The sequence below is a fragment of the Arachis stenosperma genome, chromosome 2 (assembly GCF_014773155.1).
Source record: "Arachis stenosperma cultivar V10309 chromosome 2, arast.V10309.gnm1.PFL2, whole genome shotgun sequence".
In the NCBI taxonomy this organism is placed as follows: Eukaryota; Viridiplantae; Streptophyta; class Magnoliopsida; order Fabales; family Fabaceae; genus Arachis; species Arachis stenosperma.
This window is the reverse complement of record NC_080378.1, coordinates 121098973-121111784: the sequence shown is the minus strand read 5'-3', so window position 1 is coordinate 121111784 and position 12812 is coordinate 121098973. Positions and strand designations below refer to the sequence as shown.

The window sequence follows — 12812 nt, the reverse complement described above, 5'->3', positions numbered from 1 at the left end:
GTGAAAATTCATATGTGAAGCCAAAATGGTTAGATATCAATTTAGTTAAATATATTAAATTATCTAACTTATTTTAATTAGCAATATCGTATGAAAATAACTACATTAAAATTCTATTAATTTTTTTTTGTTTTTGAGTTTTTGACTTCATTTTAATTAGGAAGTTGGTAAAAAAATTTTGGAGAGACATAAATATCATTTCAATCCCTTTCTATTTGATAAATAGAAAAATAATGTGTTTGTTTTTTAAATTTTGAAAAGATTAGGAGTTTTTTAAAATATTTATAAAGATGAATTTTAAAGTTAGTTGAATCTTTTCAAAATTAAATCTAATTTAATTTTATATGGCAATAAATATTTACATTTATTATGATTTATTATGTTTATATTTGTTAAATTCATTTTAAATGTATTAATTTATCAAATATAATTTTTATACTTTTATTTAATTTATTAAAATATTTTATTTTAATTTATCAAATATAAATAGCTATATTGAAAAATTAACTTTAAAAAGATACTTTTAGAAGGTAAAGGATTTATCAAACCTAACTTATAAGCTCAATATTTTTCTTCATAATAGAGAGTGTGACGACCAATGATTCATGAGCTTTCTTATTATCACACAAAGAGAAAGTTTATGGGGGCAAACAGTTATATTAAAATTTTGTCCGCACTTAACTAGTAGAAGAAAAATAAGTAATTTTATATCATTAAATATAATTTTACACTATTAAAAATATTAATAATAATTAATTAATGGCTATTGTAAAGTCCCACATCGATTAGGGAAGAGAACGAAACATGTCTTATAAGAGTGTTGATACCTCTTCTTAGCATGATGCATTTTGACGAGTGAGTGTGGGAAGCTTTAGTTATCATCCCTATCGTCAAAAGTAAAATCGTGAGACAGCTATAAATTACAAAACTTGTTAACCTCCTAATACTCTTATATTACAAATTAAAACAGGCCTATATGACCAACAATATTTTTTTAAATAAAAAATAAATATAAAAATTAAAGCTGCTTATGAAACACTACTACTAATGCAGGGATACTATGAACTTATTAGGATTCATCAACATATAGGACTTCATCGATCTAGTTAGGACAAATTAATCAAATTTCTAAAATAAACATGAAAATGATGAGATGCCAAATTAAAGGTTCAATTGAAAGCAAAAAAAAAGTATGATTATTACTAGCCTACCTTCTAATTCACAGAACAAACAAATAAAATTGGAAAATATTGAAAAAAAATTATTGAGGCAATAACACATGCATACACAAGTATAGTTTTATTGATTTCAAGAGAAACTTAACAACCAATTGACTAAAGATTAAAGTGAGCAAGTAATACTTGTTGGTAATTGGTATAATCCTTAGCCAACTGTTAAACTATATAGTAGTAGTAGTATTAGTAGTTGATTATCTTAATTAATTAACAAGATGCACATATTATATATGAAGCTTAGCTTCTTGATTGAAGTCTATGCTTTCATATCATCTAGAATCTTCTGAAGTTCTTGAGGCCTACAGGGAACAGAAATAGCTCCTTTCTGTCTGAAGCCATACTCTTCTTCAGCTTGATCAAGAAGTCCCAAGAATGCAGGATCAGTCAAGCAATCTAACTCAACACTGAACCTTCTTGTTTCTTTGCCCTTTGTGGCAAGAACAGTGAAATACCCTTCCACAGTTTCATCATCAACTTCATCATTGAAATACATCAAATGTTCTTCTGAACTACCACTTCCCCTTATTGCTACAAACAACACTGAGAGACCCTTTCTTATTATGCTCCCAACAAAAGCCCTAATCATCTTTCTCCTAATAATAAAAAAGTTTGTGAAAAGATTAATACTTTGAAAAAACTTCTCAATTGTGATCTCTACGTGAAGAAAAGTTTCTGTATTTATAGTTGGAATATCTCAAAACAGTATCTCTAATTTTTCTGGCTTCCAATTTTTCTAGGGTTTTTTCTTCAACTTATTTGGGAATTTTGTTTGCCACCGTGGCCATCGACGTGGATGTGATTGTAGCCATTGTGATTTCTTTTTTTGTTTTTTGGGTATCTATTAATGTTTGGGAGTCATTGAAAATCCTAAGGAAACATAACTTATTTTTTTAATGTATGAATTTTTTATTTTATATATTTTAATTATTATTAAAATAAATAAATAAATTTAAATATAATAAAATATAATTATAAATATTATACATAAAATTACTATGTTAATATTAAATTAAATCTATGATGCACAGATACGGGAGACAACACGACACAGAACATGTGGACACACGAATTTTAAAATCTTATAAGACACGGGGACACGACATATATATAGAATATAAAGTATTTTTTAGATAAATTTTTTATATTTTATTGCTGTTAAAATATAAAATAACTTTTTTAACTGTTTTTAATGTCTTTCTTTAACTATATAAAAATATTTAAAATATTTTTTGTTTTAATAAATAATAATATATATTATTTCTAAAAATAAATTATCATTTGTAGCTATGAAAGATATAAACGCGGGCGAATATACCAATGTAAGAATAAAACGACAATTGTAACCACAGAAGATGGCCTCCGTGTGCCAAAGAGTACCAGACTTGGGTTACGCAATTGATCCGTTAGGGTACTCTTGGCACACAGAAGCCATCTTCCGTGGTTACAATTGTCGTTTTATTCTTATATGGGTACATTTGTCCATGGGTACAAATGGTAATTTATTCTTATTTCTAAACTCATTTCAACAATATATGTTAAGAATAAGGTTGGACACGCTGATACGTGATGATATTTAAGTGTGTCTAAGTGTGTCCGGTAAAAAATTTTTTTATTTTTTATTAAGACACGGTTAAATATGACAGACACACATGTCAAAATGAATGTCGATAAATATCGTGTCTAAAATATGTCTAACATACAGACACAGCAACTCAATAAAATGCCCTTATTTCAAAGAATTAAATAAAATAATTTTGTGTTATTGCATCTCTAATACTTAATATTAGTCATTTGAAAATTAAAGTAGACGCGGATATATATCTACGTTGCAAGTGGTTTTAGCTAACCATGGATTATTCATTGCTATTATTTTGAAAGGTCAATTACTTCCTTCCCAATCGAGAAGCAACTCTTATCTTTAAGGGAGGGCCTAGAATCTGTTGTCACTTTCTTAAATATTGTTTTATTGTATAATATGGTTAACTAACACAATATCCAATTTTTTGGTTTCTCTTCTCAAATCAATGTTTCTAATAGCTAGCTAGATTATGTTAATATGTTTTAGCCTAAACGACGAACAAAATCTTGATTTCTTTTCAAATGACTTGTTGTGATCAAAGGACTCGCCAATGCATGCAATGCATGCAAGCTTTTGATGATTAACTTGAATTTTCATCAAACAATTAAAACTATACTTATTATATTTATACTAAGTGCAACGTATGAGATTGCAAGATTTGCAAGCTAATTATAAAGGTAGTGGAATCAAAACTTAAAAGACCCATTAGTAGAACCAAAACCGCTCTTTCAAACTTTCTAATATATTACAATCATTGTTATGAGAACTAGACTGAACATGGTGGCTCAATTAGATTTATCAAAAATTGGTCATCAAACTAATTTAGTTCAAATAAAAAATCAATTGATAATTGAATCGATATAATTTTTTAATAATTAACCAATTTAGAATAATAAAATACAAATAGATCACTTTCTAAAAAATATATATATTATATATAAATATATTATTTTATTATGCTTAGTTCAATTTTTATTGAATCTTTAAATTTGTAAATCTCTCGCTCTATAAATTCCTGTTCAATTTTTATAACCTTGATTATAAATTTATAATCCATGCTTACAAGTTATAATTAAGAACAAAATCCTAATCAAAGAAGGGTAAAAGGCATTAGATTGCAATTATAATTGCAAATAAGCTCATATATCAATTGTTAATGAGTTATAGTTCAAATGACATAGTCTTCTATGCTCATCTAAGAGTTTGCGAGTTTGAACCTCCCTATCTTCCATAAAAAAAATAAAAGAAAAAAAAGCTCATATATCAGTTATTGCAACGACAAATATTTATATGTTCACAATTTGAAGACTAATAATTATTAAAACATATGACGATATTCCATTGTAATGTGATTGGAATGGTAACTATCTATAACCACAATATTATGTCCACGTCAAGAATCGATTTTGAATCTATGGATGGAAGTGTTTATGGCCCCCTTTTTTCTTCTGCTCATAGTTAAATACTTAAATGTATTTTTGGTGTATTATATATATTGTTAGCCATCATTCCATGCAACAGTGCAACGTATGTGAATGATAGGGGCCTGGGGACAAAGCATATGAATGTATAAAGTGTTTAAAAGATAAAGTGTTTTTTTTTTTTTTTCTAATGTAATATATAGCATTTTTTTAACCAAAAAAAAAACCTTGGAGTAAATTAATCTACCTACATTTTTTTTTCTTTTCCCCTCTCATATGCATGCAGCATATACATAGTAGTCGTGCTTAGTGCTCACTACTATAGAACTTTAATATATTTTAGTTCTTTATGTTTGTTTTCAATTTATGGAGCTGTGTTTCGAAAGAGAGAAAAACATACTACATGGTATTAAGGGAATAAATATATTTCTTAAGAAATAAATTGTAATCCATTCACTTTGATTTCAACCCGTATTAAGGGAATAAATATATTTCTTAAGAAAATGGTAGTTCTAAACATTCACTTTGATTTCGAAAAATACCATTTAAATGTTACTGCGTGGATGAAATCTTTTTAATTTTTTTTAGTTGATTGGGATAATTATATTAGTTGTATTTTTAAAATATTTTGTTTGAACAAAGATAGTTAGATTATATTTAATTATAATTATTTATAAACTGTGTAATTAATTTTATTATTGAATAATATTATATGACCAACAAATATGATTTTTTGTCAATAATAATTTGTACTCATATTTACAAGAATTTTACACACAAAAATTTAATTTGCACATATATTTACTAAAAATTACACACATAAATCAATACAATTTGCACCTATATTTTTAAATATTATACACATAAATTAGTAAAATTTATTTGTTAAATATAAGTTAATATTTGTACTGATCGAGTGATGACAAAAAATAATAAAAGTACTGCCTCCAAGATGAGATTAAAAAATATGGTGAATTCTATGATGCCTTTTACTATGAGGCCTAAATTGCCTAACTTGCTTTTAAAAGTAAAAATTAAAATGTTTAAAACAAAAAATAAAATATTTAAAATTTATTAAATATTATTTATTTGTCTTTTTTAGTAAGTTAGGCACAATCTCAAAGGTACCATAGCATTTAACAAAAAAAATATTGAAATTCCTTTTCTTTTGAGAAAACTAAAATTCTTCATTTTTATTTGTTAATAGTCAAAGTCCCTCGACAAAATTGCTTCAATTTTTTTTCTAAAGAATATTCAAAGACATTATTTTGCATAAAATTTTTATAAATTCTTTAAACTTACTTTTCCTCTTCATTGTTCCATTCCTTCCAATCAAACTCACTCTTAGTGACTCCTATAAAAGTTCAATCAATATAAAATTAAATCTACATATCTTAGCCATTCTATTTCTCATAACCCGCTACGTTACCAATAACATATCTGTCAACTTCTGCCAACTCTTATTTATAATTGTGTTTTATGGAAGTGTGTTCGTGGATGTGCCTAATAAAAATGTCTTTTTTATAACTGTGTTTAATAGAAATGTCTTTATAGATATATTTTCTGGATGTGTCTCTTTATATATGTATTTAAAATATATTAATTACTAGACACATCTACGAACACACTTCCATGAAACACAAATATAAATAAAAACTGGCAGAAGTTGACGGATAATATGGTGGTACCCTATACTTTTCCTTCTCATAATACCATCCTTGCTACATGTGGACTTATTGAACTATATCATCAGGTCAGAATTACTAGAATGCGACAGAGAACCATTAAAATTATACAAATTATGGTATATATATATACCATGATTAGAAGGGAAAGTAGACAAATAACACCTATATATACAACAAGAAAAAGGCCCTGCTCCTGCATTAACAAAGCTTTGTACCTGTTGCATAATCTCAATAACTAACACTGTGATAAACCTTATTATTTCAATGCTTTGTCAGTTTACTTCTAATGATTCTCTTCAACTCATCAGGCTCACAAGGAATTTCCAATGCTCCCACCTGAGAGAATCCAAACTCTTCTTCAGCCTGCTCTAGCAACTTCACAAATTCAGGGTGATCCAAATAGCTCAATTTGATGAAGAACCTCTCTGGCTTCCACCCTTGAGTTGCAATCACCACAAAGTGACCTTGTTTTACCCCTTTTGAATGTGTTAAGCTAGTCCTCAGTTTCCTCATTATGAGCAACAGTCCTCCAAAGCCCCCCTTCAACAATCTTCCACAAACACTAGTCTTTGCCATGATCAGGTGGACAAAGCTCTAGTCAATATATCAATAAATTGGAAAAGTATCTTTTTGCTGATATTGTGAATGCAACACTAGAAAAAAAAAATATATATATATATAATGGCCTATGCTAGCTAAAATGTATGGTAGATCATAAATATATATTGCTGGTGGATAAGTATATGTAAGGGACAGTGACATGTGAACTTTAATAAGCGGCTAGTGTTAACTGTTTCCCACATTTTTGGGACTAAGGTAGCTGTATACCCTTGAAGTATCATCTTTCAATTCAGTATTGCAATTTGAATGCAAGAGACGAAACATAGATTAGGGTGACAACACAAAAGCAACCAGGGCCAACATATTAAGTTATGAACTCCAAGGGTCAGCGGTTGTGTTTAAATCCGCTTCTTCAATCATCAAGCGTCCTAATCAACATTGTTTAGCTAGGATTAAGAGTTAAATGCATAATCTAAATAATAGAAAGTGTTCAATGCATAAACTAAATAAAATGGGAGTGTTCAATGCAAAGAAGGTAAAGGGGATAGGGACACAACAAAAGAGAGAGCTTAACAATATAATCACATGTTATTAACAAAAGATCAGCCTCACAGATATTTTCATGTACAATTTTATTTCACGTAGACTATTTAATCGAGAATAAACTAAAGAAACTGTGTCATAGACAACGCGTAACAATAGTTTTCTAGGACTAATACTCAGATAGGTAAGGGAGTGAACTGTAACCATATCAAACTTTTGTTTAGTTAATCTGCTAGGCAAAATGTTGTGATTATCTCTAATATATAAAATGGCTTATTAAATATCTATTTCCAATGACTATATGGCTAGAGAGGAAAACCTCTGTAACAAAGAATTCGCATGTGATCACTGTTCCATCTAATAATTAATAATTAATATCCCCCAACAACTCCATATATATATAACATGATTGTGTTGATTTAAAAGTGGGGAAGACAAAGAGAACACAAAAATAAAAAACAATCATTTCAGTCCCAGACTAGTACATATTTAGAACATCATAGCAGAAACAACGAAGAAGAAATTATTACAACACTAGTAGTATTTGAAACATTACAAAATATCAGTAACTCTCTTGCCTTTTCCTGGATTATGGTTTTCAGCTGCAATGATATAAGAGCCAAGAAGGAGGGGAACTCTTCAAGCACTTCATTTGTCACTAAAACTCTAACTCATATCCTGCTTCCGGTTTAAATTAAGAATTCAAATGTAGTCATTATTCTGATAACAGAACAAAAAAATACCTTAGGTGCATGGCATGAGTTACTTACTTAGTCCTATACTTGTGCTTCTATTTTAGGGAACTTCTTTGGTGCAGAGTGAAGATCGTAACTAAATTTTTAAATGGAGTGTGCATTGAACATGATTTTTTTTATTCTTTTATTATTTTTTTCTATTGTAAAACAAACAATCTTCACACTTCACCCAACTTCTCTCTTCACCATAGTATTACCCTCTTTTTTATAAACTTTTTCTTGTGCCATTCACCCTTCCACAAACCAATCCCTGTAATACTAACAGACCAAATTACGGCATGGTTGCTACACATCTACTGTTTTCTCCAAAGGCACTCACCATCTATTGTTCAATTCTGATAGTAATCATAGCATTGTTAAAAAAGAAAACACCACAAGTGGGGATTCCTTGAAACAGAGACTATTGAACACCTGTGGTGATCTTCTTTAGTTCCTCCAATCTTAAGTGGCATTGCATTTTCGCTATCCTAACTACTCTTAGGCATTGAATCAACAAAACAAACTTCTACTTTTTGAATAAATAAGAATCATTAACCAGCTAACTCCCATGAAAAAATATTCAAAGCTATATAATCACATAATTCATAGCCAAGAAGCAAGCATCTATGATCTATCATAACCAAAAGGCAGGTATAGAGTATGCAATTACTCACAACGAGGACAAAACAGTGTGGAATGCTCATAATAACAAGCACTAGTACATAACAGAAATTACACTGGTAAGTGGTAAACAAAAATAACAAACAGCAAACACAAACATTTTTTTTCCTTTTTTTTCTGTCTTAGTCATTTCATCAAACAGTTGGTTTGCGTTCGAAGCCATTGCCAGGATCATCCGTGGAAGGAAAAGCCTCGAAACCGGTGACGATGGCATCAGGCGGCCCACGTCGGCACCTTTGCTCCATCTCCTGGACGGCGTCTGAGGGGCCGGAGAAGAGGGCCTCGACGGAGCCGTCACGGCGGTTACGGACCCATCCTTTAAGGCCCAACTGGGTAGCGTTCTCAATGGTCCAGTTCCTGTAGAAGACACCCTGCACCTTCCCCTTCACAACGACCCTCTCAGTTTTGGTGGAAGCGGAGTCTTGTGGAGTTGCCATGGCGGAAAAACAACGTCGTGGAATAGGAACAGGGATATAAGAATAATGAGAATGGGAATCGGAGATTATTCCAGAATAAGAATAAGAATAAGAAGCTGTTTTAGTTTTAGAAGAGCCAATGACATTGATCCAATGCGAAAGTAACCGTGGCGGAACCACCCAACGCGACGCCGGAATTGATGCCATTCCCACCCACAGACCCACTATCTAGAAGCTAGTCAAGCTACTACCTCCACCTGTTTTTTTTTTTAATGGATAGTGGTAGAGAAGTTTTCTATTTGGGCCACAGGCCCAGGAATCAAAGTGTTGCAAGTTAATATTGGGCCGTGGCCCAATTAAGGCCCAAACTAAATACGATTTGGGAGCTATGGAATTTGGGTACTTGGATGTTAACGATGCAGGGAAGGTACTTGCTGAGGGTATACACATCGGCGAAGCACATGACGGCGAACGTGGTGGCGGGGAACCACCACGACGGAAGGGTGGTGGCGAGCGCGTCGACGGTGGAGCACGCGATCAAGGGCGCGTTTGTATGGGGAAGAGCGTGCGACGTGAAAGCGGCGGAGGCGGTAGGTGAGGTGCTGGCGATGCGGCTGAAGGCGGAGGAGGCGGCAGGGGTGACGGTGGGGATGGGCGGCGAGGTGGACGTGGACTTAGAGAGAGAGATCGAGAAGAAGGAGAAGGATAGCGGAGCTAAGGTGTGGGCAGTGGTTAATGCTTTCAGGAAGAGAGGCATTAAGGTTGTCATTCACAATCACCGTCAAAACACAGGTTAATCTTCCATGTTCATATATTACTATTTTGTTCATGTATTTTATTTTTTTTTTTTTTTAGTATTTTGTTCATATATAACTAACAATAACTATTATGAATTATGTGTTGTCACAAAAAAAAAAAAAACTATTAAGAATTATGTGTATTTTTCAGTTTTTGAAAGAGTGAAGTTGCTTAGTAAGAAATAAGAAGAATTTGATCATATAAAATTATTTTATCAAAATTAGTAGTTATTCATATGAAAATATTTTTATAAGAAAATCATAGTTAATATGTGAAGCGAAAGCGTCAGCCGTTATGCCATTATTTTTATTAAAATTGTATTTAATTATTAAAAAATATATAATTTTATATTATTAAATATAATTTTATATTATTAAAAATATTTATAACAAATTAATTGATGATTATAAATCACAAAATATGTTGATTCTTAGGCCTTAGCACTACTGATATGTGAATTGACATGTGTTATGTTAAGTTAGTCAACTATATAATTCATAAATAAATAAATAACAAGTGTTTTAGCTTTTAAAGTATTCTTTTAGAAATACAAAATTAAAGTATATAAAAACGTTGAAATGTTTATATTCTAAAAAGTTTATTATTAAAATTCTAATATTAATAGATGAACAACGGCCTTAGGATGAGTTGAGTAGAAATAAAGGTGAACTTTTCTTAGATAAACGTAGCTTTTAGAGTTTGATTAATGGTACATACTCATGCTTACATTTCAACCCTTGTATTTTTCATTTCTCGATTAGTCAAAGAAGTCGGGGATCTTTTTTGTTGCAAGATATTTAAGGAAATGTCTATTTCCTTATTAATTAGTATGAAACTTAGGGAGGAAAATCATTATTTTTGAGTCTTGCGTCACAAAATTGATGTTAAAATAATAATACCTACTTCGACTAGAAAAGGCCAAATACAATTCACGGGTGGTGCTGGTCAAGCTGAAGAAAATTTGAAGTCCAAATCCTAAACCTTATCCACATGACCAAATTAAAATAAAATAGAAGAGAAAAAAAAAAGTCATAGATGAAACAAAAACAGCGTCGAAATTTTTCATCTCAACATAACGAATTTATAATTCAAACCAAGTTGTGCTTGTACCCATAAAAATAGGCAAGCTTTTGCATGCGTATCATGCTTTTTGAGATTGAAAAATTGGAATTGTAGCTGTAGTAATAGCAGTAGAAAGAAGAATATTGAGTGGAGTGCACGTGGGTTTTGAACTATAACAATAGTTTTGGGTCATTTTTTAAACGAGAATTCCACTCTTTGAAGTTTGACCACGGGCTTCAACAGAAATATATTAGGTATTATGTGTATTTAGATATCTAATTAAACCGTTTAATCTCTATTTACATATTTAATTTGCAAATTTAAGTTTGTTGTGTATTTTCGTGAAGCCATATAACTATGATTAATAAATTCAACTTTTGCGAATGAAAAACAAAATAGATTGAGCTGTTTTTTTTTTTCTTAATATTAATTAGATGAGAGCATACTAGTTGTGTATGAATCATATCATAAAATTTAATGCATGAAATGGAAGAGACGTGTTAAAGTTATGGAGAGGCACGCATGGCGTGCAAAATCAAACACCAACACATACATCCACATGTGTTGTTGACGTGGAGTGGGACCCAACAAGTACCCCTCTTGTCTGGTGGCTACCCACAATTTATAAGAGTCAAAAAAGGAACAAACACAAAAGGGTCCCAACCCCTAAACCTTTTTCAAACTCAAATTTACCAACATCAATGCACTTTTGTATGTAATTATTTTTTATTAATAAAAATTAGCTAAATTTTGTACTAATATTCCATGAGGTTTAGACATTCATCTAGGCTCCTAATATTTAGAATAAAGAGAAGAAAAATTCTAAGTGATTAATATTTTTTATATTTATTTAATTTGTTTTTAAACTAAAAGTATTAATTTTCGAACATTTTCTTAAAATCACCAATTAACTAACTCTTATATTGGTAGTAAAAATTAATGTTCCTTATCAATTATATAAATATATTTTATAATTGATTTAGTTATTTTACTAAATTTATAATTAAATTTTTATATATTTTTGAACTAAATTCTTACATTATTTTAATTTTGTAATTAAGTCTTTTTTAGTATGAAAATTATTAAAATTAATTCAATATTTATCTGTAAATTAAAGATATTCATAATTAAGAATTTAATTAAATATTTGATTACATATTTTAAAAAAAAATTAATTACAAAATTAAAAATAATCTAAAAATCTTCTTAAAATTTTAGTAGAATAATTAATCCTTTATAATATATATGCTAGTAGAATAGTAGTAATGCAGTAGGGTAGAGAAGTAACCGGCAAAAGGATTCACATGATCCATGATATGTGTGTATTTGCCATGTTATGATGCATGGCAATGGATGAATGATGATGTATGTATGATATGATGCATCATCACATGGCCATAATAATAACCGACATATTAATTTGTGCGTATTACAGTCATGGCTGAGTCACAAAATGGACCCACATTGATGACTCACCTTCCTCTCCCTCAAAGGTCTTAACTAGACAACAAGGTCCTTACAATTTCAATTCTGTGTTTTGACAAATTGCAAAGGAATTGGTATTGCTGTTTGGCCAAATTTCCTTTTCAAATAATAAATATCATTATCTTAACTTCTTGTTGCTAACTCAACTAGCTACCTAGTTCATAATATAACCAGAATCATAATTTATTATATTATTCTAAACTACCCTTTTTTGGCAACCAAAATAAAAGTATAATTGGAAAAGAAAAGAAGGAAAACTACTGAATCTACAAAATCTTGTTTCAACAACAACAACAATCCTTGTTGTACTTAATACACTGAATCCGAATTATGAATAGTAATGTGTTCTACTGCTCTACTTTGATTTGATAAATGTGTATTTCGCTTTAAGTATTAACAAAGCTAAAGGATAACGAAGAATAATCAGCTACTTAATAAATTAAATTGGGCTTATGATTATGTTTAGCCATCATTTAATTTGAGGATATGCTCTCCTAACACTTGATCATTACACTTGTCTTGAATCAATTTATTAGCTCCTCTAAAGGCAATTTTAAATAATTTTAGTTGATGACGGATATATCAATCATTCATATATATTATTATATA

The 12812-nt window shown here is 30.1% G+C and overlaps 4 protein-coding genes across 4 annotated transcripts; 1 reads left to right on the top strand and 3 right to left on the bottom strand.

Moving 5' to 3' along the window:
* Positions 1-1304: 1304 nt before the first annotated feature.
* On the bottom strand, positions 1305-1870 carry LOC130962301 (auxin-responsive protein SAUR72-like). Its single transcript, XM_057888512.1, has one exon. The coding sequence runs from the start codon at positions 1819-1821 to the stop codon at positions 1492-1494; it is 330 nt and encodes a 109-aa protein (XP_057744495.1). The 5' UTR covers positions 1822-1870; the 3' UTR covers positions 1305-1491.
* Positions 1871-6184: 4314 nt separating this feature from the next.
* LOC130963652 (protein SMALL AUXIN UP-REGULATED RNA 16-like) lies at positions 6185-6499 on the bottom strand. The gene has a single exon (XM_057889755.1). It carries the CDS (start codon positions 6497-6499, stop codon positions 6185-6187), a length of 315 nt encoding a protein of 104 aa, XP_057745738.1.
* A 1942-nt stretch (positions 6500-8441) lies between these two features.
* Positions 8442-9065, bottom strand: LOC130961953 (uncharacterized). The gene has a single exon (XM_057888006.1). The coding sequence runs from the start codon at positions 9063-9065 to the stop codon at positions 8577-8579; it is 489 nt and encodes a 162-aa protein (XP_057743989.1). The 3' UTR covers positions 8442-8576.
* Positions 9066-9274: 209 nt separating this feature from the next.
* Positions 9275-9655, top strand: LOC130963651 (uncharacterized). The gene has a single exon (XM_057889754.1). It carries the CDS (start codon positions 9275-9277, stop codon positions 9653-9655), a length of 381 nt encoding a protein of 126 aa, XP_057745737.1.
* Positions 9656-12812: the final 3157 nt, after the last annotated feature.